Below are 25,319 nucleotides of genomic sequence, written 5' to 3'. Positions count from 1 at the left end.
TCGTAAAAACAGTGATTCACTGCAGTCCACATAGCAAACGTCACCTTGGCCAGCACAAGTAAGAGAGACACGTTAAACTCTTCATCTCAGTGTTTCTTGCTGGTTAATGAACTATGTGATGTTAAATTAGCAAGATCTACTGGGCTTCATCTCTTAACTCTGGAAGTGCATTTTAGGGACTGATGAGGCCTCTCAGGATGTTTCTTTAGCACGTTGTAATCCATAGAACTGGGAGATTTCTGTGAAAAAGAAGAAAAAGATATTCTAGGTTAGACAAACCATTTGCTTGCTAATTCAAGAGGAGTCTTCACAGTTTTTTCCAGCCTGATTTTCAGTATTGGATGTGTTGAGCTTTCCCTGTATCCTTGGAGAGATGCTTCTGCATCCCTGTACCTGCTGGAGTTCTGCTCCCGTTGTGTTGCAGGTGAGGCTTGTCCTTTCATCTGGCAGAATTCAGTTTCTTTACAGCCAGTTCTGCAACCTTGAATGAAGACTCTCCTGATTTTTTGGTGATTTATGTTCCCTGGTGTTCACCTGGCCTTCATCGTGACTTGTGACAGAACAGGGAAAGGCTGTGGGGCAGGACTGGAAAAAAAAAAACGTGCTCTTTTAGTGTACAGAGCCCTTAAGTTTAGAATTTGCTGCTGCTGCTCTGAGGGGACTCCTGGCTAATTAAAGTTCAGATAGTTAGGTAAGGCTGTCTCAACATATATCTGTGATGCTCTGCTGTTTATTCATGTCAGGTATTCATAAGACAGTTGACATTTTCTTCCTTAAAGTTCTCTCAAGTAAATTACAGGCATTTTACTGCTATGACCTTTTCCCTTACATGAAGAACTTCTGTTTTGACCATTTTTTTGTGAATATAACACCAGAACGGATGTAATTGGAGATGTATAGTTGTTCCAGTCTGCGTCGCTGGGCTATTACCTGTAATGATCCCCTAATACTGGTGTTTGTAAGTGATTATCACTTACCAAACTGCTTTAAATTTAAAGAAAAAGCCAGCCTGTTTCTCTAAATGGTTTTGGTGAATCACCTTTTCCCTTCCTTTCCCTGAATACTACATTTGCTTTCCTAACACATTAATTTTCCCTGAGTCTTAGGGAAATGGCTTGCTCTATTAATACATTTCTGGAGTTTTCCTGTTATGAATAGCCTTTTATGGCTTTAATGTAGTTTTTGAAAATTCCTCTATTATTGATCTAGATATTATCCCAGCAGGAGTCAAAACCACAAGACAATTGTGTGAGGATAATTTCTTACTACAGTAGCGTTTTATTCTGAAAGCCTGCTGTGTGGTGTGTGCTTTGATGGATGACCCACTGTTTAAAATGTGTATTAGACGTTGGCTTGCTAATTGAATGCCTTAAGGAGCGCCTGTACCCAGTCACTCTAAGTAAATTTGTGTATGTGGAATTTCGGTTATTTTGTTTCTCGCCTGTGTTCTCATGTTTACTCGTTTCTGTTTTCTGACGTTGTAGGGAAGAGTGGGAGTAATGACAAAGAATCAAATGACTTCCTACCCTCGCTTGATTTCAGCTCGGGGCAGAGGGGAGAGGATGAGGGCTCCTGATTTCAGGACCAGGTGTGCCAGCTGGGAGGAGGAGGAGAAGATGGGGTGGCTGTTGGATGTTAGAAGGGAGCGAGAAGAGCACTCACCTGGCGTTTGAGAGATCCGGACTGGGATCCCTCATTCTCCTGAAGGACCATCTCCCACACCTCAGAACAGCTCCATAACTGGGAAGCTGTGGGGTGCTTCCCCACAGGGAGAGCCCTTCATGGGAAGCCCTTCGTGGGCAGAGGGAAGGGGACAAGGTGGTTCTCCTGGTCATTGACTGAAAGAGCAGCCAAGGAGGGGGGACAAGAGCTTCTGCCCACCTCCAAGAAATGGCTCCTGAGTGCCATTCCCATTCCCTTTGTGCTTTTGGTTTGGTTCTGTGGGGCAGATGTGAATCAGAAACAGCGTATTTGCTCCTAGGACCAAGCACGGAATGTCTTCTGCTCAGAAGGATTTGGGCTTTTTGCTCAAGACAGTGGGATGTGGAGAGAATGGAGATACTGATTCATCTAAACCAAAGCAAAGACATTGTTTTCTATTTAACACAGTGATTATTACTGTTATTTGAGTTGGAGGCCAAACTCAAATAATATGTTGTTGTTGTCATATGGTAATGACCTTCATGAGAACAAACCTTTGCATCCCGAGTGTCTGTGTTTCTGAATCTGCTTTTGTTACTTTCAACAGCTGTTTGGAGGTGCAGCTTTTTTTTGTTCACTGAAACTGCTCCTTGCTTACTTGGAAGTGATGGAGGCAGAGCCTGGCTCTCTGTGTTCATAAAGCGAGGCCTGGCATCAGATTCACTGGAAGGAGGAAGGCCCTTGGTTTTCTTCTGCAGGTGTTTGCAGAGCGTATTCAAGGCCAGATCACGATGTTATTTTCATCGACGTTCCTGCCCGTGTAATTATTTGTGTCACTCCACGCAGAGTGCTCTCGCTGATGCATTGGAGTAAAGTGCTCTGTGTTCAAAATAGAGCCTTTGATGGCGTAGAGGAGGAATCTGTGGTGGTCTGAACCAAAGGAGATCGTTTTGTTCTTGTTAATGAACCTTTCTTTAGCGAATAGAGTAGACGTTTGGACCAGGTGAATTAAAACTAACAGAAGAGTCAATGAAGTTGGGGAATACATCTCCCTTCAGCCACCCGTGGAACAAAATAGCCCAAACATAGAGTTAGGAAATTCCTGGTTGGCTTGTGGGGCTGATAGCGTGTACCCATGCCCTCAGGGATGGGTGATGAGGTCGTGGTGGCACTCTCACCCATGTGAAACTCCTTTCCTTACCCACTCCATCCCCTTGGCCATGCTGACTCTTGTCTTTTCCTCCTCCTTCATAAAAGGAAGTTGCTGATATCACAGAATCACAGGATGGTTTGGGTTGGAAGGGACCTCAAAGACCACCTGGTTCCAACCCCATGGGCAGGGACACCTCCCACTAGACCAGGTTGTGCAAAGCCCCATCCAACCGGGCCTTAATATCTGTTCATCAGGGCCATGCTGTGCTCTTCTGTAATTGATCTGATCTAAATTTTCATGGCAACGATTGCTTTGGGGCTACAAAGCAACCCCAAGGCTCTTGAATACCCCATACTGCATGTGGTGGTGAGCTCCTTCAACTAAGGGAAACCAGTTTCTCCATTCAGGATGTGGAAAATAAGGAACAGCCATCTCCACCCCACCAAAAGCTGATGTATACAAGATTTGTTGCACGTCCAGTGCAGCAGTGCTCCTAAGTAGAAACTGCCTCTGGCATACAGGGGAATCCTAGAATCGTTACTTTGGAAAAGCCCTCCAGGATCATCTGGTCCAACCGTCCCCCTACCACCAATGTCACCACTAAACCATGTCCCTAAGCACCACGTCCAACCTTTCCTTGAACACCTCCAGGGGCGGTGATGCCACTACCTTCCTGAGAAACCCCTCCCAATGCCTCGTGGAGACAAGGTCAAAAAAGAAAATAAAAAAAATAATGTTTGGAAGACACATTTTGGGAGGGAGAGGGGAAGTGATTTCATTGTAATCCCTCTGAAATTAATTTCTTGCTGAAAAATTGTTAGATCTGGATGGACTAAGCCAACTGAGTTACCAAGACAACCTACCCTATCGTGAAGATGACCACGGATCTGTTGATTCAAGAAGAACAATGGAGAGCAGGGGTGCTGGGCAGCATAAAGGGCCTAGGATGGAGTCCAGCATTGCTGATGGCATTAGCCAGCAAGCCACCGATGGATGTTTGGAACTGGAGACAGCATTTTCCAACCAGGGATTTGAAGGAAATGATGCTACTGACAGCTCATCAGCGTGGAGCCCTGAGGTACAGTGAATTGTCTTTTGTTACATGTGGTGTAAGATTTTGAAGGATACTGGGGGCCAAAGAACGTTAGGGGAGAAATGAAGTGAAGAATTGATTGGCACAGCAGAAGGTAATGGTTCTCCTGTGTGCGTGAGCACACACCTCTCTGTGTGTTTCCCCCGTTCCTTGTATTGTACCTCTTGCTACTAACGCTCATTCAGGGAAGCTGCTTTCTTGCTTGATGTCTGACTTTCGGTCTTTGAACTGAAATTGCAACCAGCATTTACCATCAGTTAGCAAAGAGCACCCTGTGGTGGCCCAGGGCTTTGCAACTGGCTGCATGTGCAGTGTGTGGGCCTGGAAATATGGTGTTGTCCCTGGGTCAGATCTCTGCCTCTTTTTCCACAAGGTTTTTATGGCTTAGGCAATGGGAAGCATCTGGAAAGCTAGAGGCAACTGTTGCCTGTGACTTGGCAAAGTGACCATCACCAGGGTCCCCACTGATAGCAGGCATCTTTCCAGGGAAGGAGAGGGAATGGGGTTAGAGCTGCTTTTGCTTTCCCTTGGTTCTGCACCTTTATTTTGATGCCTCAGGAAACCGTTACAGATTTTAGGACTTGTAAATGCCTGATGACTTAGCATCCCTCTTTTCTCTCATATTCTTTCTGCGTGATGTGTTTGGTTTCATTATTATTTTACCACGAGATTGAATTTCTGAAAAAATATCAGCCTGCATCAGACATATTAAAAGAATCACACAAAGGTCACGTCTTCTACCTGACTTAAAGGAGACGGTTCTTCAGCTGTGGAAATTAAAGCCTCTGTACTCCGAGCAACGAGGCTTTGAGGGCAAGGTTCCTTTCCTCCGAGCATGCTGCCTGCAGCTGGTTAAAGTGATGGAGAGCCACTCCCTGGTGTGTACGCTCCAGCCTTAAAGGGCGTTTTGGTTTGGTGCACAAAGCAGTCCCACAGAGCACCGTACAACACAAGGGAACTCCATGCGACGGCAGCCCAGGCCTCTCTTTGCTGCATGCCTGACACACAGTGTTTGTCTGCCCATCTGAGGCTCGTTCCTCCTCCTCTTTATCTGATGTGCATTGCCGTGGTATGCCCGCGTTGCAATGTCTCAGCTGTCCTCCACTTGTATTTCTTTGGAATCCATCTCTCGTTTCGCTCCTGGCACGTACAGTTAAAAAATGCAAACAATGGTTATAGCATCAGGTGGCAGATATCCCCGAGTCCTGGTTTGTCTACTACGAGCAGCTACTCATCCAAAGGTATTGTGTGGATTAATGAAAGACTTTTTATTACGGGAACTAAATGTTCTGACATGCCAGGAATGTCCAAGCTCTATTATGCTTCATTCAGAGCTCCTCTCTTTAGAGACAAAAATGATAATTTTATGCCCCTGCCGTGGAACCACAAGTACCATTTCAAGCCTAGTCCATAATTAGCTGCTCTCACAGGTTTCTCTGGCAGAAATGGACTTATTTTACCTAGTGAAATGGATGTTGGCTCTGTCCTGAGTGACTGGGTTAGACATACAGTATCAATCAGTCTACTTAGCTTGACGCCACCACAGCTGAGCTGGGAAGAGGGAAATAAATAAATTCAGATGTAGTGTCTAGACCCCACACTTTCCTTGGATTTCAATTTCACTGTTTATATAGTTTGTGTAGCCAATACATCCACAAAGCACTCGCAGCCCCAGCTGAGCCCTGAAAGCCAATGGGAATTTTGTCAAGACTTCCACAGAAAGAAGACCAAGCATCTATAAGCTTCGTGGGCTGAACACCTGTAGAGAGGTGAGTCCCAGATAGCACAGCTCTCTCTGAAAGCACCAGCCTGTGGGATCGCGACAGCTTGGTTGTCCACGGAAAGGTCACTGGCACGGAGTCTGGCATTCTCTTTCCCTCCTTTCCTCCAACACATGCAGTTTTCTCTGCACTGGATGTGGCCACAGCTATTGTAGCACAGTTTGAGATTTCCTAATATCCAGATCCATTTTAACTGCTCTGTCAAAGACCAGATATCTGACCTTCAGCCCGCCCTTCAGGCAGCCAGAAGATGAGACGCTCGGCTCTGTTGGTAGGAAAGTGCCTCTTGGCTTTTTGTACAAGATGATGACGCACAGGTACTCACGTTCCCAGCTCAGGCATGTCGATGAAAGCAGCAGTGCTGCAAGCAGAGTTTGCTCTGTACTCCAGCAGCAATTCTCAAATGTGCCTTGATCCCATCTCCTCAACAGCAAATGCACGGATGAAAGTGGGGAGGGATGAACATGTGGGGGGAAGCATGAATCAAGTGCAATCCCTTTGCTTTTCCTTCTTAAATATTATTTCAGCAGCCAGACAGAAATAACTTGACAGCTACACAGCAGCACTTGCATTTGCATAACATCACGTTCTCTCCCGGCAGCCCGGCCTGCCTGGCATCTTTGTCTTTGAAACCTGCTGCTCATACAGAAAGGTGTTTTTATGAGCAACTGAGTCATTTTGTGCGCTGACCAAGAGGTGATTTTTCTCTCTTTGACACCACTAATGCAAAATATATGACAGCAGGTCTCAATCACTAATGTACACAGATGGACATCTGTAGCCACAGGTATGAATGCCTCAAACACTTGTAAAAATAAGGAAAGTTGGAGCTCTGCAGATGAGCCTGAACACTTGAAAAGCTGATCGACAGGAAGTAGATGGAAATTTTGAGATTTGTCTGAGATCTTGGTTGAGACACAGGCCGCCCTAGAAACTTCTCAAGGGAATTACATCAGAAGTCTTCTGGCCCATCATCTGCGCTCTAAACAATAAGATCCCTCTGTTGAAAAGAAGTGTTACTTGAAATGCGAAAGAAGATAAATGTTTGAGGAGGAGGGTGACTCAGACTGCTAGTGACAGGCCTTAATTCACCTTCTGGCTATTAACTGAAAATCTTTCCCGAGTACAGTGTATACTCATGTTTAAATACAAATCATTGATCACTATAGCAACCCCTTTATCACATGAAGCACATTCTAGCTCTAAGATAACAAGCACTTTTGAACAGAAACGCACACGCCCACTCATCAAAAGGTAAGGTGAGCATCCATTTTTTATTTTATCAAGATGATTTTTGCTTTAGAAGAAGGTAAAAGATCGCGTGTGATTTCATCTGCACATTTTGATTTTGTATTTTGAATTCTTGTTCCGAACGTATTAGTACCCACACTGAACAGAAGGAACAGATGCATCTCTTGGGAGATTTAAAAAGTGAATAAAGAATCAATATGTATTTAATCAGACCGTTTTTCTTGATTATCATTGCTTTAGCAGTAGGAAAGTTATTGAGTTATAGGGTAGCATCTAGAAATGGAATTTCCATTCTGCCACAAGTTCTGACATTATGATTTTCCCCTTCAATCAAACTGAACACAGTGCTTAATTTTCTTAGTTTCCTACAGAACAAAATATCCAAAAAGGTAGCAGGTTCGATGAAATTGTTTGATTTCAGTAATGTTAAAAAAAAAAAAAGCCATCTTGAAAAAATTTCAGTGTATATTCAAAGTAATAGGTTGTCTTTTTTTTTTTTTTTAACCAAGCCAAAACATTTTTCCCCTATGTACAATTTTTGCCAAGTTAACAATCTTCTGCAAAACATTCAAATATTGATGGAACCTTTTGTTGGAAATGTTTCATCAAGTGCTGTTGCTTACTAGATTGTATGGGGAATATTACACAGGATCAGGCAGTTAACGAGCATTCGCATCTCAAAAGAAAGTGGGACCCTTGTTTTGCAGAGAAACTGTCCACATTTGCAAACACAAGTGAGGAGATGAAAAATCTTTAAGTAGAGTTGGAATCACAAAGGCAGTTCAGCTCTGATGGAGGTTTTATTTCTTCCTTCTCTTTGCAGGAGCATGATGAAGTAAACAGTGTACCAGCTCATGAGAGTGCCCATCAGCCCGTCTGTAGATGCGGTGATCTAGATGTCATCTTCACTTATAAAGCCTCAAGTCAAAAACTGGTGGTTACTGTCTTGGAGGCCAGGGACATCCCAGACAAAGACCGCAGCGGTGTGAACACCTGGCAAGTGCACACAGTCCTGATGCCAAGCAAGAAACAGAGGGGTAAAACAAGCGTTCAGAGAGGACCTGTCCCCATGTTCAAGGATAAAATTACTTTCAGTAAGCTGGAGCCACATGAGTTGAGTGGCTACGCCATCCGTTTCCGCCTCTATGCTGTGCACAAGATGGTTGGAGAGAAGATGATGGGAGAACAGCTGTTCTACCTGAGCAACATCAGCCAGGAGGGGGACGTGAAGGTGACGCTGGTCTTGGAGCCAAGGAGTAATTTGACTGTAAGTCTGATGAAGGAAATTTGGAGTCTGTAAAATTGTTCCTTTAGTGAATGGGGACCAGCTGTTCTTAATACCTTCAGTTCAGGGCCATTAGGATGCAACTGGTGGGTCTGTCCTACTGTCATTTACCACAGGTAGCAGTAAGGGGAAGCACAGGGCACATCTTCCACACAGAAAGCTGTGCCTCGTTAATCATGGCTCACCTAGTAAGCTTGTACTTCTGTACATCAAACACCGTGCCATGCAGGATTAATAGCTTGGGTCCTGGAGCCACAAAGGCTAATTACCTTCATTTCAACGAGAACAGTAGTTCTTGTGCACCGTTATGTTGGTGGAGCTGTACTACTGCCAGTTCAAGAGCTACTTCATTTGGCACTAGCTCCTGGCCTGTGGATCTCTGCATTGAGCAGTTTCCACGTTACCAGAAATACTCAGAAAATGTTTCTTTTCATGGCAGATTGGAGTGGTAGGTCATGGGAGGAGGAACTGGCAGTGCTGCTTCATAGCCTTCCATGCATATCACCGCTGTATCCAGCTCTGGCTATGCCAATCAGTTTGTGTAGATGAGCTCTGACATGATTCATTGTCTACAAGAAGCTCAGTAAGACGTTAGGCACACAAAATGAATGAAACATCACAGGCTGGGTGAGAAGGGGATAGAGAAAATGTCATGGTGCAAGGAAAGAAATTAAGAAAATACGCAGTACATGACTAAAAAAAAAAACAAAATGCATTCCATCCAAAAGTCTTTTTATTAAAAAAAAAAAAAAAGATTTTCTGTGCATTTAATGAGCTAGGATGTATGCTTATCTCAGAGGCTTTGATTTACACTAGATTTACACATTACATAGCGTTCCTCATCTTTAAAGAGAAAGCTAAATGGTGTTTTTGTAAAAGTAATGCTCTGATTCTTTTGGTGCCTTATCATAATTCATTCTTAGTCATTGCCATTTCTTAAGGGAGATCTTACTAAGCAAGGCTACAAGATATAAATTAAAGGGAGGGTGGCGGTGAAAAATCTGATGAGACTTTCAGTGCTCTTTCCCTGCAGAGTGCAGACTCTCAGCTTAGTCTGTCAGCAATCTCTCACAGTGATAGCGCTTCTTCAACACAGTCCCTGTCGCATGGAGGGGTGCCAGAGCTGCTCGTGGGCTTGTCGTACAATGCCACTACAGGGCGGCTGTCAGTGGAGATGATCAAAGGCAGTCATTTCCGAAACCTCGCAATTAATAGGCCACCTGGTAAGTACTTTCACTGCTATTAAATAACACCACAGAGTCAAAATTTGTGTTTTATTTTCCTCCTCGAGATATTCAATTATGCCATTTCTGAGTTAGGTTTCCGTGCAGAGCATCTGATTGAAAATTAAGAGCATTATTGCAAATATGTGTGCTGGGAAACTTTGCAGTGTAAATGGAGGCAATCATATGAAGACGCAGCTGACAGGACAGCAATACCAGAATGCTCCTTTTCTTGCATGTACCTTTCCCACAGCTGATTATGGCAGAAGTGCTATTACACCCAGAGCACAGAGTAATTTTCAGCAAATCCACAGAAAAAAAGAAGCACTTTTTGAGTGATTATATGTTCCCATGTGACACGCAGAGGCCCTGCCTAGTGCCATTCAATATTTCCTAGGGCTATACTTTTAGTCCCCTTCTGTGCTGCTGAGCTCTGGGTGACCTGGTGCTTTTGGCCCTTGGGGGATCTTCCTGCTGTGATTTCTTTGTAGCCACACAAAAAAGTCTTTTGTGGAAAGAGGATTTGAAAGATGTTCTATTGAGTCTCAATAGTTGAGTTCCCTTCCTCCAATACCTAAAGGAAAAAATGGAAATTGCCTTTCAGTAGGTTTGGTTAGTGCTTGAGCTATAGTTAGTCCTTGAGGAGGACAGTGGATGGATGGTGCTAATGTCTGTGATACAGATGGGGCCGGGCAACCATAGTGCGTGGCGTTATCTGCTTTGTTGCTTGTGCCCCTTATTCAGGGTTTGAATGGCAGCTCTGTATTCATCCCATATTATCCTTTTGCCTGCTGGCTGAAACCAGCAGCTAATGGCAATGTGGAATAGCATTTTTTGTTTGCTGTTGTGTTTGGGTTTTGTGATTTGGTTGTCTGTCTGTCAATGGTACCGAAGGTAAGAACCTTTGACAGCTCTTTGCATTCACTGGATTTGATGCTGTATCTCCAGCTTGCAAAATGCTAAGATTGCATTTGCAAGATGCTGTGCTCTTTATTCCAGAGCTAGCAAAGCATTTATCTGATATTTTGGTGTACAGACATGAAAACTTAAGTTTCTACTAAACTACTTCAGTACTTCAATTCATTACATAAATAAACCTGACTGTGTGAGCAATCAATCCTTCAAGAATTAAGTGCAAGTCTCTGCAACAGTAAAACACATGACTTCAGTCTGTGTAGCCCTAGCTCGTCTCGCATTAGCTGTGACAACAAAGATCTCCATGGCAGTTACTTAAAGACATGCTATTGTTTGCATTTATGCTTTATTAAAAGTTTCAAATCAGGGCATTTTTAGTTGATTTAAAGCAAAGATAGATTAAGACTAGGTTCTTACTTACCACATTCTCTAGCAAGCAAGTTCACATGTGTTTATGCAAAATGAACATATTCCTGAAGTTTAATCCTCAGACATTGAATGAAAGTAGTCCCAGTATAAGTCCAAGTTAATTTGCTGCAGTTTTTCTGGTTGTGTTTTCCATCTGTGGTCTTGGAGTTTTGTCACTTTACTGCCTGAAGGGCAGGATTCTGCAGCACTTCTGTTCTTAAATCAGGCCCTGCGCAAGCCTTGCATCTGGCTCAGTCAGGCAGCTGTACTGCCCCACCCTTTTCCCCGTAAATGAAATGTTTGCATTGCAAAGAACTCAAATAATTGGCCTCCAATTTACTACCTGCGGTATCATGATCAGATTGCTGACATTTGTTGGTATGCTTCTGATGAGCGTCTCTCTGGGTGCGTGGTGTCTCGCTCCGTGTGCTGCAGTAAGCTGAGCAACCCTCAAATTCATCGTCTGAGTGCTGTATAATTGTGTCTGTCCTGGGCCTCTCAAGGGATGGGGTTTGGCAGATTAGCCACGTGTGCACAAATTTGCTTTCAGGATGGAAAAGTTTAGCTGCCTTGATTAGACGTCCCATTAAGCTTTTTAGCTGATGGGCACACAGGAAAGCAGTAGCTTGGCTGGCAGCATCTTTAAACCTGATAAGCATTTTGCATGTTTGTTGATGTGAAGAGAACAGCACGAGAAAAGAAGGCATTCTTTGAGGGAGCTTTTATTTTAAATTCTGCCTGAATTTTCTGCTTTCTGTGTTTGTGGGACTTCAGATAAACCTAGTGAAATCAGTTCGATAAGCTGGCCGTGCAAACTAATATTCCTGACACTGGTTCATAATGGTTCTCCCTGTCTGTGCTATTAAGGCTATCTTGCATTGTCCCATTGTCCCTTTGCACCCTTTCTATATCCAGATCAACTTTAGTATTATCAAGCCAGCTAGGTCTTGATGTTAGATTTGCTATCAGGCGAAGTTCATTACAAGGAAGTTCTGAACCTATCACTATCTGCTTCTTTTACTCAAACTCACCTCATTTTTTTTTCTGCACCTGTAAAGTGCCCAGTAGTGTGCTGAGAAGAGGAAAATCCTGTGAAGCAGAAATCAAAAGAAGCTAAGTAGAAGCAGGAAGAAAACCAGCACTTGTCTCAGATGCTGGAGTAGCTTTTCACTGATAGCTCCTGCAGATGCTGCAGAGGAGTGCTGTGAGGTGGGATTGTTGCTGTCTGAAACATGCTGGTGGCTGAATGAGAAGCTCAGTAAGTCCTTCACTAGGTGAAAACTAAAACTGCTGCCTCCCTTTCTGGAGGGCGAGGAAATAGCCCTTGTGTTTCCTCAGGTACAGCCTATCCATGGCTCTGCTCTTTGAGGCTTGGAGAGAGCGATTTATTTCTTGACACTATCACGGGGATTTCAGACATAATAGTGCTTCAAAACACATAAATATCAAGACCAAACTGCTCTGTGGGGCAGTTAGATGTGGTAAGACTGGGAGAACTCAGTGGGCAGAACCAACCTCCATTTCCCACCCCTGCACACACAGACTCTGCAGTACCCTTTTGTGGTCCTGTCGCAGCCCAGTGGCTTTAGTATTGTCTGCTGCTGCCAGCTTCAGCTGTGGGCAATGACAGGAGACTCCTACAAGACAGCAAATTCTCCAGCTGTGCTCTTTTCCCACCTTACCTGCCACCTGGGGTCCTGCACAGGTGATCTCAACATCTCCTGCAGCACTTGTGCTCCCTTCTTGGCCTCTCTGCAAAGGGATTTCAGTGTGCAGAAGAGGGAACTGGACTCAGGCACTGCTGATTTCAGGTGTTAAAAACCGCAGAAGCTACAGCAGGTAATTTCTGGAGAAGGAGAGGAAGATTAGAGCTGGGGGATTGTGCACATCTCTCAGTTTTTTTTTTTTTCCCTGGGAACATCTTATGCTTCACTTAAACCTTTAAATGGGATGCAGAGTTGAACTGAGTCACTTCAATATCAAAGTCATGGGTGCTTACGTGGGTAATAGCTGGGTTAGGAAACAGCTGGGTAGCCCGCAGAGACTTAAATCTACCAGGCAGTGTCTTCTCTTCAGGTCACATATGTGGAATGTAAGGATCGTTTGATCAAGAGTAAGCATCCAGGCATTGTTCTGGGGAATATGCAGACTTAAAGAGCTGAGTTCACAATCCCTGAGCGCACAAACAGGTCCATTATCACTCAGAGCACTTAAGAGCACTCAGGAGCAGGGCTGCAGCACTGGACTGTAAATTGGCAGTGTCTGCCAAAAAGCCTCGTGCACAAACGCATTTACAGCTTTGTCAGATGTGGGCACCCCAGGTGTTTTAGCACTAATGAGATGTGTCCTGTGCACCTCCTCCTCTTCGGTTCTTGTAAAAATCAGTAACGTTAGTTATGCCAACATTAAGAAGTTAGCATTTCATAGGGGTTCATGTTTCGGTCTGTGGTATTGGGTTTTCTTAGAAGAACAAAGCTCAGCGTGTTCACTTAAAGGATGTTTACTGTAAGGAAAGTAACAAGAGAAGCATACAGCACTGGCAGACACATCTTTAAAAATTTATAACCGGTTACGTGCTATTTGTATGGGATAGTAGTACCTTGGGATTGTAGTGATGGACCGGGGATCGTTTGCCCTCGTCAGTGTGTGAACAGGCAGCAGAAGGATGGTTTCTGCCCACAAGATATTTAACCTCCATCAGCGGCTCTGCTGGGTGCAGCTCTCCCTCCTCTAATCCAGCCTTCGCTTTTCCTCTTTCACATTGCTTTTGGGGTTTACGTCTGGGTGTAGTGCAATTTGAGAAGGACTATTGTAAAGATATTCCCATGTCTAAGAAAAGTCCTCCTAGCTTTTCAGCAGCTGCAGAATTAATCACACATAGTAATTACATCCGTACATGATCATTATTATACCAGCAGCATATTAACCCCATTAAACAAATACAATAGCACTAACTCTGGGAAAGACAGGAGGGAGAGAACAAGCTATCAGAGTTTCTATTGGGAACAGGAGAAATTCTTGAAGTAAGGACTTGTCTGAAAACAAACATCTACCTGAGCCCCGGATAACACTGCCAAGAAGTGCAGAAGCTGCTCATGTAGAAAAAATTAGGGTCCTCAGATGGTATTTTTTGGTCTAGTATCAGAGTGCCTGAAAGTCATTAGTGGATTTTAATTTATCAAATTCTTTGTGGGGGAAGGAAAGTTATTATCCTTGTTTCATTCCTAGAGGACTAAGACACGGGATAATTTCTTTAATTGATCCCATTTAGACCAGGAAGCTGAATAAAAAGGTAACTTTTAACCAGCATATCCGGCACTGAACAGGGAGCTTGCTTGAGCTCCTAAAGCTCTGTAATTCCTGCTCCCATCTCATCAGTAATAAAAGGGTGATTTGTACCAGGCAGCTGGGATGGAGTCAGCCCAGAGAGCTTGGTAAACAGCAGTAGAGGTGTTGGGCAACTGCTCAGTGCTGACTACTTGCCAGCTGGTCACAGTGGGATTGTACAAAACCACGTCTCCTTTGACATCTTTCATTGCCTGTCCTTGGATATATCTTGCATCAACTTAAATAAGCCGAGGAAGCTTTGTTCAGGGTAGAAGAGATGTGGCCAGCTGCAGGGAGTCCCAGAAGGGTGTCTCAGTAGTGAGCAGCTGGGCACTGGTGTGGAAGATGAAGCATGGATAAATGTAAGGTATGGTGGTGGGATTCATACTCAACACGGGTGGACTCAGAGCCTCTTGGGAGTGAGGTATTAGCTTATAGTAAATACCGTCTGAAAAAAAAAAATCAATCAATCATATATTATACAGAGAAAAAGAAAAAATTCTATGTGATTGTAAATATCCAAGCACCTGCACAATGAATGCCATATACAGCTCTGGCTCCCTCCATTATATGCAGCCAGTATATGCTCTGTTTTTATAGATTTTCTGAGGCAAGTGACGTTGGGCACTGCTGGGTGGATGGACTGACTGTGCAACTCTTCCATGTGAGACATGTGAGACTTGGTACCAAAAACCAAGGAGCTTTCAAGGAGCAATTGGGAGATTTTGCTGAGGATGTTCCATAATAATTAAACAAACCCAGTGACAGAATCCAGTGATAGCTTGCACTTGCAGTTATCTGTTAACATTTTCAATGGTTTTGTATGTCTGTGACCATGGTACACTTGCTGTGGATAATGTGAAGGTATTTCAGAACCAGAAGAGTGCATCTGAAGCAGAGTGCCTGGCGATGCTTCTCCCAGTCCCATAGCTGTGAAAAAGAAAGAAAAAATCTTTCATTTTTTCTTTTTTCCCCTCCAAACACAAGCAGAAGACAAAGGAATTGCTCCCTGCTAATTCCAAATTTCCTCTGGAGCCAAATGTTTAATGCAAGCCCACAGCGAGTGCACGGAGCAGCGTTCGCAGGCGGCCTGATGGCAGGCGGTCCGATAAAGCCGTGCCTGTGGGCACCGTCGCTGGAGATGAGAACCAAACCTAAGTGCCCTCACATCATGCTGCAGCAGAGTTATCACTGCCGTTGCTGAGAAGCTGTGCCTTCGTGCATCTCTGAGGCAGCATAAAGCACACTACACGTTGTAGGAAGCACTGAAATTGCTCTTACTGGAGGACAGACCTCGTGCAGCTGGAGAGACCCCTCATTCTGCCCCTCAACTTGCACAAAGCAAGCCATCCGTGCTGGCAATTCCCCCTGCTGAGGCCAAGAGACGCTTCCAGGGAGCACAGCACCCTTCTCTGCTGCCTTTCAAACGAAAGGCACTGCTGGTCTGTTCCCCAGTGACTCAGACGCCGCGGAGCCTGCCAGATCCCAGCCTCTCCCCGCAGGAGAGCTGCCAGCCGCAGGAGGGGGACCGCAGCGGCAGAGGCTCTGTGGAAGCAGGGAAAGAAATTTGGCTCCTCAGTGACATAGTAGGCAGCTCTCAGCTCTTGTGTAGTAAACAGAGTAGGCCACAAGCTGCCTCTGGCCCAGTGCAGATTTTCACGACATGGGGCTGGCCACAAAAGCTTGAGTCTAATTTTCCTCCGCGCTCTTTTCCCCACTACAGCTGCAGTGAGCCAGGTTCCCCGGTGCCGGTTTCATGGGGAGGTAAAGCCATGGGCTGACGGAGCAGCAGCCTCCTGGGACAGGTCAGTCTGAGTTAGTGGGGGTACCAGGGAAGGGATCTTCACGCTGAGTTGTGCAGAGTAGCAGGGATGCTGCCCCCAAGGCTGCTTTGCTGCTGTTTATTTTGTGGGCTGGGAGCGTGGCCATGCCAGCTGGGGGAAATTAAGCTCAAGGCCCTAGGCTTTATTTTACCATGGGTCTTATTAGTCTGGATTGCAGCATGCTGGCATGGTTGTACTGCTTTTGGAAACAAGCTAGCTTGCCTGGAGCGAGGGTGGGAGAGTCCGCACAGCGCTGCGTTATGCCCTGCAGTCCACAGCCTGAGAGGTCAGAAGTCTTTGGTTGTTTATTTCCTTTCTAAATATAAATTCAAGCAGGGAGCTGGACCCTTTTGTATTGCAGTGTTTTTGTTCACAGGTCAGTGTTTTTAATAATGGTGGGGCTTAGGGTAAGTGAAAGCAGAGCTCACGCTACGCTCCGTGCTCCAAAACCAGGAACGTATAAATTATAGTTGATTATTCCCCTGAGTTGTCATTATCAGTTAGTTCCCTTGGAAGGATGATGACAGAAATGGGTCATTAGAAGAATCACGGATAAACTGATTGCCTTTGCAGATGAGCTCTCAAGAGGTGTTTTATGGTTGGGGCACTGCTGATGGAGACAGAGCAGTCTGCAGGAGAAGACGTTTGGCCAAACCTCTGGAGTAATACGCAGCGCCAGCCCAAAATGTGTCTGGCTGCTTGCAGTGTTCCTTGATTTAGTGCTTTTCACTCTGGTATTAAATGCAGAGGTGTTGATATTTCGTGTCTGTGAGCGTTGTTCGCTCCACTCATCCCTGGGATGAATGATGAGTTCAACGTAAAAATGATCTGTGGCAAGAGCTTCTGGTCCAAAGTCTGTATGGAAAGGAGAACCTGGTGGATGTGGTGCTAAAATTGGTCTTGGCAAAATCTGACGTTGTTCCTGCATCTTCACAGACTTTTGTGTAACTGGAGGCAAGCTTCAGTGCCACACAATCCCAGGTATTAAGAGGTCTGGCTCTTCACATCAGTGAGATAGGTGTCTCAAGAGAAGGTGAGCTCTAAGGCATTTTGAGGAATGTAAGCCTTAATCTTTCTTCTCCTTTTGTGCTTGACAGAGGTGACATGAAAGTAAATACACTGAGGAGTGTAAAGTGCTGAGATACCACAGTAATGAGGCCATTACTGAATCTGAGCATGTAATTAGATGGAAAATGTTTGCCTTCATAATGAATAGATGCTCTCACACATACATTCCTCAGCAAACCGGCAAGTTCATCCTTGCTCTAGTTCCACTAATCTTACCGGGTACCCAGGGGTGGATTTTGTTTGGCAAAGCCAAGCCAAGGGGAGAGCTTTCCATCTCAGAGAAGCAGACTGGACTACAAAAAGAGCTGGGAAGTGTTTTCCAATCAGACACCTAAAAAGGTGCTGAAAGGAGCACAATGCGGTACGGGTGAGCGAGCCACAAATGTGGTTAGTGAAGCAGAATAACAGCTCTGCTTCGTACGCACCAGCTCTGCAAAGCAAATTTCATATGCTAAATATATTATCCACACCTACTCCTTTATTTCTGTTCAGGCAAGCTCGATTCTTTTGGCTGGTAAAATACACCCAGTGGAATAAATCTGAGAAGAATTAGCAGCCTGATGTCACTTGCTCTGGTTTTGTGCCTGTGTTTACACGGAGGTGAGTAAGGCTCCTGGTATTAGCTCTGCAGTGAGCTGCTTCTCCTCCCAGCCTGCACATTCTCACCTCAGCCAGATGATGTGTGCAAAACTCCCTCAGACCTTGGTACTGTGCAGGCAGGATGGTGCCAGAGAATTACCTAACAGATCCTGATGTGTATTAAGGAAAAAGCCTAATTTTCTGGTTTTGATTCTTGGTTTAAGTCATCAGCTGTGCAGTGCTGGGTTGTCTTTAAAGCCAGCTCTGTTACTTCACGCTTGCAAAACTTGAGGCCTCACTAAGGGATGTGACACTGCAAGAAACCCATCCATCAAATACCTGGAAAATTGGGATGTGTGGAACACCTGTGAGGTTTAAGCTGTGGCACTTGTTTAGTGTTGAAACGGAGCTCATCTCCAGTGGCAGCATTGCTCACTAGACGGCTGCCCAGTTATGCCATGTGCTGCTTTGGCTGTAGTGACTGCAACTTGGTTGGCTCTGTAGGGCTCTGCTGAAATGAATTCCCGTGTCCCAGCACTCGCCTCGCTTACATGCCAGCAGAAAGGAGCCTTTTCAGCTTTCTGCCTGCACGTGGGATTGGTTTGGAAAATGTACTGAAGTTATGCAGAAGATGTGAGATTTCGATTTTTAAAGGAAAGGCAGTTTGGAATTTAAGCAGGGAATTGTCCTACTTAGCTGCTTGTTTGTGTCCAAAAATCAGCCTGGCTGAGTTTCTGGCTGCTTTGAAATTTGTCCTCACAATGAAAAAAGAAAAAAAAGTAAAGAAAAAAAACCACCTTACTCCCCATTTATCTTGAATTCAGGGGAGCTCCCTGCAGCCAGGATGTCCAGGTAAGGGATTAAATGATCGTGGAGGTCTTTCCAACCTTGGTGATCCTGGTACTTCAGTGCACGTTCTGGTTTGTTAGAACAAAATAAAGTGACATCTCTGTGAGTATGGCAAGAAATTGTGCCTGGTGGTTATCTGGCTTGGTTTCACGTTGAGTTGAGCTTGAGCAGAGTCCTCTCCTGCGCGTTTCGTTTCTGATGGGTCTGAAGTCGTTCCAGATCTCAGCCCCTCGGCATCACCCGAGGGATTTGAGTCGAATGTTCCTGTGGGAATCAGCCCTCCTCTTGGGAAATCAGCTCGCGGTGAAGCAGCTCTTTCCTTCCCAGCTACAATCAGCAAACTCTTTTTTACGTCAGAGCTCCGCTTTTCTGTCTAACGAGTAGGTCTTTGCTGGCACGGTTTACTCATCCCCAGCGTTGTGTTGGGAGCCAAGTTGGCCCCGCTAGCTAATGATTGGGCTGAACTTTCCCCGCAGTAACTCGATAGCTGTACAGCTGTGCAGGCTCACAAATTGCTCCTCGATTGTCAGTCTCCTGACAGCTTTTTCAGCGGAACAGTTTGAGGAGCGGCGAGCCCTGCTTTGGAGACACAGAAGTGTTTTCACACCTGAAGTGTAATTTCACACCTTGTGTCGCTCAGCAGATAAGTGCGTAAAATAGCACATCAAACGGGAACAGAAGAGGATAGACATGCTGTAGACAAGAGACCGCGGCTTGTTATTTATTTCCTATCTTCAGCACACTCTGAAATAATAATCGCTTGCAGAAACCCAGGCACAGATTTACAGAGGGGTTAGGAGAGGCTTTTTCTGGCCAAGTGATCTGCTACCATCGCCTGCAGAGCGAGGCGAAAGATTGCACACAGGTGGGGCTGTGGGGCTGCAGAGCTCTGCCTGAGACCACCACGTACCGAGGTGAAACAGTTAATACAGGAGGCAGCAAGAGTTTGAAGGGTGGATTTATAGGAACATCAAATTAAACCATCCCTTCCCTTTATTTACTGATCATTTTTTACTCCTTACATTGGCTTAAATAGTGAATAAAATTGAGGCCACCAAAAAAAAAAGACAAAAATTTGGAACAGGTTTTGAAACCATTGTGTGAGATGAAATCATTTCACTGCACATGCAGGTTTCTTTTCCTTCTTTTTCAGCACCCTTTTCATTTGCTCTTTCAAATAATAGGTCATAGAGGCTTTTTGTAGAGGCTTTTTTTTTTTTTTTTTCCCAAATGATAGTGACAGTGAAGCAAGGGAAGCCAAGGAAGCCGTGGTAGGACAGCTCCAAAGAAGCTTTGTTGTGAGGGAGAGGAAGGGAAGGTGCAGATGCACCGTTTGACGTGGAGAATCCACAGAGATGCTCATGGTTTCAGTTAGTTTTAGACAGATTTCCTAGGCTTGGGAACCAGATTTCCTGCGTTTTCCAGGAGAATGGCCTGAAGCACTGTTTTTTTCCTTTCTTCTCCCCAGCTAAATATGAGGAAGTCCAAGGGGTGCTGTCATCTGCTGCTTCTTATCCCATGGATTTTACTATGGAGATCATCCCAGAACTCATCTGTTTTGCAGTGCAGACAAAGCTGCGCTGCTTTGAGTGTTTTGGCTTCTTTTTTGATGACTTGGGGCTTTTGTTTAGTCTGTTAACCATTCCAAACATTTTCTTCCCTCTGTTTTGTCCTAGACACCTATGGAAAGCTCTGCCTGCTCAACTCCATGGGCCAGGAGATGTCTCGCTGCAAGACCTCCATCCGCCGAGGACAGCCCAACCCCGTCTACAAGGAAACTTTCATCTTCCAGGTTGCCCTCTTCCAGCTCTCCGACGTCACGCTCATGATCTCCATATACAACAAGCGCAGCATGAAGCGCAAGGAGATGGTTGGCTGGATTTCCATGGGGCAGAACAGCAGCGGGCAGGAAGAGCAAAGTCACTGGCAGGAAATGAAGGAATCGAAGGGGACGCAGGTCTGCAGGTGGCACACGCTGCTCGAGTCCTAATGGTTACGGGGGCAGCCTGCAGGTCCTGGGACCCGTGGGTTGTGATCCCAATCAGCGGGAAGCAGCTATCCCATGGCAAGCACTGTGCTCTGCCAGGTCTTGTACGCTTCAACTTGACTGTCAATGTCATCTGTCGTGAGCATTGCAAGTGGCAAGGCCTGGGAAGCAAGTTTACGTCTTGTCTTTGCAGGTTGCCCTGCATTTTCCATATCCAAATAATTATCCCAAGGGAAAAGCAAAGGGCAAGCCTACAGAATCCTCTCCTTGGGCCTTGTCTTGCTCATTTTGTCACAGGCCTAACCATCGCAGTCTGATTTTGATGCTGTTTTCTTCTGGGGTAAATTCTCTCTTCCTTCCCTTATTTATATTAATGAAGTTTGCAAACATTCTTGACAGGCAGATAGCTCAGATAGGCTAAACTGCATGCAGATCACGTTCTCTCTCTTATTACCACGTTTTTGAGTCCTAGAAATAAGCATTTGGTACCACTATGGACTGGATTTTTCAGGCAGCATGGGAAAACACTGTTAAATTCTCTGTCAACTTTTAAGTGCCTAGGCATTACTACTGTTTCCTGTACTAACAGTTGATATTATTCATTAGGACTTAATACCACAAATATTTTTAATGAGGCACCCTGTGCACTTGTTAGCCTGTATTGCCATAGGCGTGCATGAGAGGTAACTGGCATCGGTTTTATATCGCAGTTATACAACGCATGTTTAGATGCTTACTTGAAGTTCATGGCTTCTGTCATCATGGATACCAAAAAAAAAAAAAAAAAGAAAGAAAGACCAGAACAAGCTGCACATCCACCTTTGTGCCTGAATCACACTTTCCTGCATCGTTTTGGCCATGTGTTACTTTGCTCTGTAAAAGTGAGGTTCATTCAGAAAAGCATTCCTGTGAGCAGCATGCAGAATGGCTTTCTGGCCGTGGTTTCTCTCATTCAGTTAAGCACAATTCAAGTTCTCTGGGGGCTCTTGTTCAAATGTTCTATCCTGTCATGTCTTCTGGGGATCTGAAAAGGGACCATTTTTGGCATGCTGAGCAGCAGGGAATGCCAGACCACATCACCTCATTGCTGGGGCAAGCTCTCCTACAGGCAAGAAACAGGATCCGGGGGACCCCTCCTAGAGGGGGTGCTGGCTCTGCCGAACCAACACCGGAGAAAAGTTTTACGTTTCCTGCCTCTGACTGAAACCAGTGCAAGGAGCAGGCTTGCTGGATGAGGTGATGACACTTTTATGTAGTTACTCTTCAGATTCAGTTTTGTCATTTTCCATTTTAATCTTTTTTCCTGTCTCTGTGAGTTAAAGTCGTGGAGTCAATGGGTAGGGACAGGTCTTCGTCTGCTGCCTCACTATTGAACGTTTAGCAGTCGTTTGCTGTTGCAAAGCTGCGTGTGGCACAGCAGAGGATGTTCATCCTCTTGTGCAGTGATGGTACGTAGACAGTAAGGTGCCAAGACATTCAAACTCTGTCAGCGTGATTTTGATTCCCTGCTCTCTTCAGGAGAGGAATGGCTTTCTTCATTCCTGCTGATGGTAGCAAGATGGGAAATATTTTGCTGAAAAGGTTTCTCAGTCCTGAATCACCTCATGTTTTGTTTTTATTGTTTACTGAGACCTGGCACCAAACTCTCCCTCCTGCACCACAATTGTCTCCTTCCCTTCAATGGTGCTGTGCAGATCTAACCAGTGCAAGTTTGGGCACTGGCTTTTTTAACCAAAACTGAGCCTGGGTGCTGGTTTGCCTCACACCCAGTGAAGTGCTAGACCTGGGTTATCACTTGATGTGGTGCAAACAGGCTTTGTTCGCCCTCACGGTGCAGTCCAACAAGACAGAATAATCTGTAGGGAGAAGGACTGCTGGTATAGGTGAGACAAATTGTCCTACAGGTCATGGTTACAGAAAATCTTACACTTACCTGTCTGAGCACCATTTCCAGTGAGACTGGTGGGTGTCCTATGCAGGAGGGCTGTCCTCCACTGCCTTGATAAGCTGGCATAATGTCTGCTTTGCACTACTGGAGCTTTGTATCACAAAGCAGGATCTAACCCAAACACAACTACGTTTTTGACTGCACTGTTAACACTGCTGTATTACCAATAGGAGAGAAAATGAGCATATGAGTGGTAATGAGCAGAACAGGTTGGACTGTTCTTCTTTTACCATGTACTTTTCTTCTGGAAAAAAAAAAAAAAAAAGCACAGGAAACAGCCCAATTCAAAAGGTGCATTTGCTGATTTCAGATGTTTTCCAATCTCTGCATCTGTTTTTCCCGAACTGCAAAAAATGTATATATATATGCAAGTGTTTATAAGCAATTTTATTATCTGAAATGTGTGTGTATAATAAACTTACTAAGATTCTCTTAGTTACTTCTTGAACCTGCAAAGTATTGCTTACTCTTAATTTAATGATTAGCTAAGGGAAAAGCATAACTCGAAAGTATGTTTCAGAACTGAACTGGAGATAACCCAGGTTTTTAATTGTCTGATTAAAAAGAAATCTTGGAAAAGACCATTTTAAAAAGCAATGAAGTAAACTGGTTTTGGACTTCCATGCTGTTTTCATATCTACATCTTCTCTTAAGATACAGCATAAGGGAAATTGAATTTTAAGATATATTTTCACTGTAGAATAGTGGGAGGCAGGATACTTGGAGTCAGCTAATATCTGAGCATGTTAAAACTCCTCTCTCAGATGCAGTAGCTTCCTGCATCATTGCAACGGCATTTTGGCCTGATGTTTTCAGGAAGAACTTGGAGCGACGGAAAAAGGGATGAGGCAAGGGAAGCACTGATTTTTTTTATTTTTATTATTTTGGAGCTGCTGCTAAACCCGCTGGCACATCCATGCCTTGAGCAGTACGTTTGTGAGGTTCATTAAATTCCTCCTGAAGCCCAGAGGGATTTAGGAATCTTGGGATGAACAGTGTTGGAGGTGCTCATGCTTACGAGCTCTAGTTTGGGGAGGTTGTTGCTTTTTTGGTTTATTTCTCCTTGCAGTGTTGAGTATCTGTGAAATGAAGAAGGCTTTGCAGCAGCTCCCCTTTATACCAGAGCTCCCGTAATTCTTCCTATTGACAGTTCGAATTAGTCATTGCTAATATTGATACAGGCTGGCCTTGTGCTCCCGGTCTTTCTCATGTAAATACCACTGCCCTTTCAGTCACTGTCTTAACCCCTTGTTACTTTTAGAAGGGGCTGAGAAGACTGAATTTCCAGAAGTACTTCCATTCCTTGGGAATCTGGCCATGCACTTAGCTCTCCGTTGGCGTTGGACCTGGAGCCCAGTGCTCTGCCAGCCTCCATCCACATGGATGCTGACGGCCATTCTCTGCTTCTGTGGGGCTCCTGGAGAGGAGGGAGGCCATGGGGAGATCAGAGGCTGACCTGGTTTCTGCGAGTGCTTGGGCACTTGCACATCCTCCCTGTGCAAGTTTTCTGACACATTTTCTAAGGTAATCCATCTCCTTTTGATTCTCTTGTCAGGAATCCCCTAAAAGCTCGTTTGAATTTTCTTCTCTTGGGGAGTGGTGGAAAAAAAAAGCTCCCAAACCCACAAAACCATTGTGTGGGAAGGAGCTAACAGCACTGGCTTAAGCCCAGAGCACTGTGGGCAAGTGCTCTGGTACATCTCTATACCTCCAGCAGCATCATTTGGCTAGCTGCCGTCTGCTCCCTCCTTGGTCTCTCTCCAGCCAGCACGCCCCTGTCCTGCTCGGCACTCTGCTGTTCTTTTACATTTTGTTTTGTTTTTAATGTGTATCGACAGCAGAGCAGAGTGATCTCACCACGTTTGTATTCTCTGCAGTAATGCTGACTTTCAACTGATGCCCGCAGAAACGAGAACCTCTTTTAGCCCGCGGCGCTGCAGCGACAGCTAACTGAAGTGCCCCTTTGTAAAGCCTTCCTCTGGGCTGTCTGCTGGGCCGTCTGATGAGCCTGGGTTTCCTTTCTGCCGCTGTCTTTAATTACTTGGGCCCTGCTGTGTCCTGCTCGCTCCGGCTTGCCTGCGTTTCCCTCGCGGGGTGGCGCGGGGTGCGCGGTTCCTGGGGTGCACGGACAATGCCTGCGGGTATTTTTAGCGGCTGCAGATCCCGAGGAGTTGCCGGGTGCTTTACATAATCGACTGATCTTCAATTGTGAACGTCTTCAGATGTTCTTGGACTCGCAGAGCCAGGGGCTGCCAGCTGCTATTGATCATTTCTCCAGCACAAAGCCGACGGCGGCAGCCTGGCAGAGGAGCGGGCGCTTCCTCTGGTGGTGGTTCGCTTTCTCCTTCGGCTGGCGCTGACCTTGCAGCTAGCGTGCCTGCAGAGCTTTCCTTCCACTCCCAAATTTATCATCGTCTTTAATCTGTGTGATCGCTGCATTTCATCTCTCGGCTGCCTCCTGCCCTCTGCCACAAAGGTGGACGTGGAGGCCAAGCAAAGCCTACGGCCTGCTGTGGGGCATGGCGGCGGGTCGAGCGGCTGCCCAAGGGGCCGGGCTGGAGGTAGGCCGCTGGTGTCCGGCTGGTCTTCTTCAGCAATAAACACACCCAGATGCTGGCAGGTCTTAGAGCTTGGAGTTCAGTATGGCTGATTTAAGTGTTTACTTGGGATCTGGTGCGGATTTAGCAGGCACAACGTATAAGAAGTTGTGCAAGAAGTGAAAACCCCCAGCAGTGGCCGGGACAGGGGGAGGGAAGGCTGGGTGCTTGCGCTGCTGCAGACCTGTGGGTTTGGTGTTTCTCACCACAACCCCTTAGCCCCAGAGCTGCTGAAGGCATACACAAGGCATACAGCTTTTTTTTTTTTTTTCCCCTCCTCCTCCTGCCCAGAGTGAGCGCGTGTCTTCCCGCAGCCTGCGCTGTGGGCCTTAAGAAATGAAAGTGTAAATATTTTGTCTCTCACAGCAGCCCAAGGTCATCTTTCTGGAAC

The 25,319-nt window shown here is 45.4% G+C and overlaps 1 protein-coding gene across 1 annotated transcript in view; it reads left to right on the top strand.

Annotated features, from left to right (window-relative positions):
• SYT16 (synaptotagmin 16) overlaps positions 1-20,386 on the top strand; it is a gene marked incomplete at both ends in the record, with an annotated part of 35,335 nt that extends 14,949 nt beyond the window's left edge. Inside the window, 4 exons of the mRNA XM_084287013.1 lie at positions 3,616-3,872; positions 7,743-8,186; positions 9,238-9,427; positions 20,073-20,386. Of these exons, the coding sequence (XP_084143139.1) occupies positions 3,616-3,872; positions 7,743-8,186; positions 9,238-9,427; positions 20,073-20,386 (1,205 nt within the window). The remainder of the gene's footprint in view (positions 1-3,615; positions 3,873-7,742; positions 8,187-9,237; positions 9,428-20,072) is intronic.
• Between the last annotated feature and the right edge of the window lie 4,933 nt (positions 20,387-25,319).

This window comes from Netta rufina, assembly GCF_964035555.1.
Source record: "Netta rufina genome assembly, chromosome: 5".
Lineage (NCBI taxonomy): Eukaryota > Metazoa > Chordata > Aves > Anseriformes > Anatidae > Netta > Netta rufina.
This window is presented reverse-complemented; position numbering and strand designations above follow the sequence as displayed.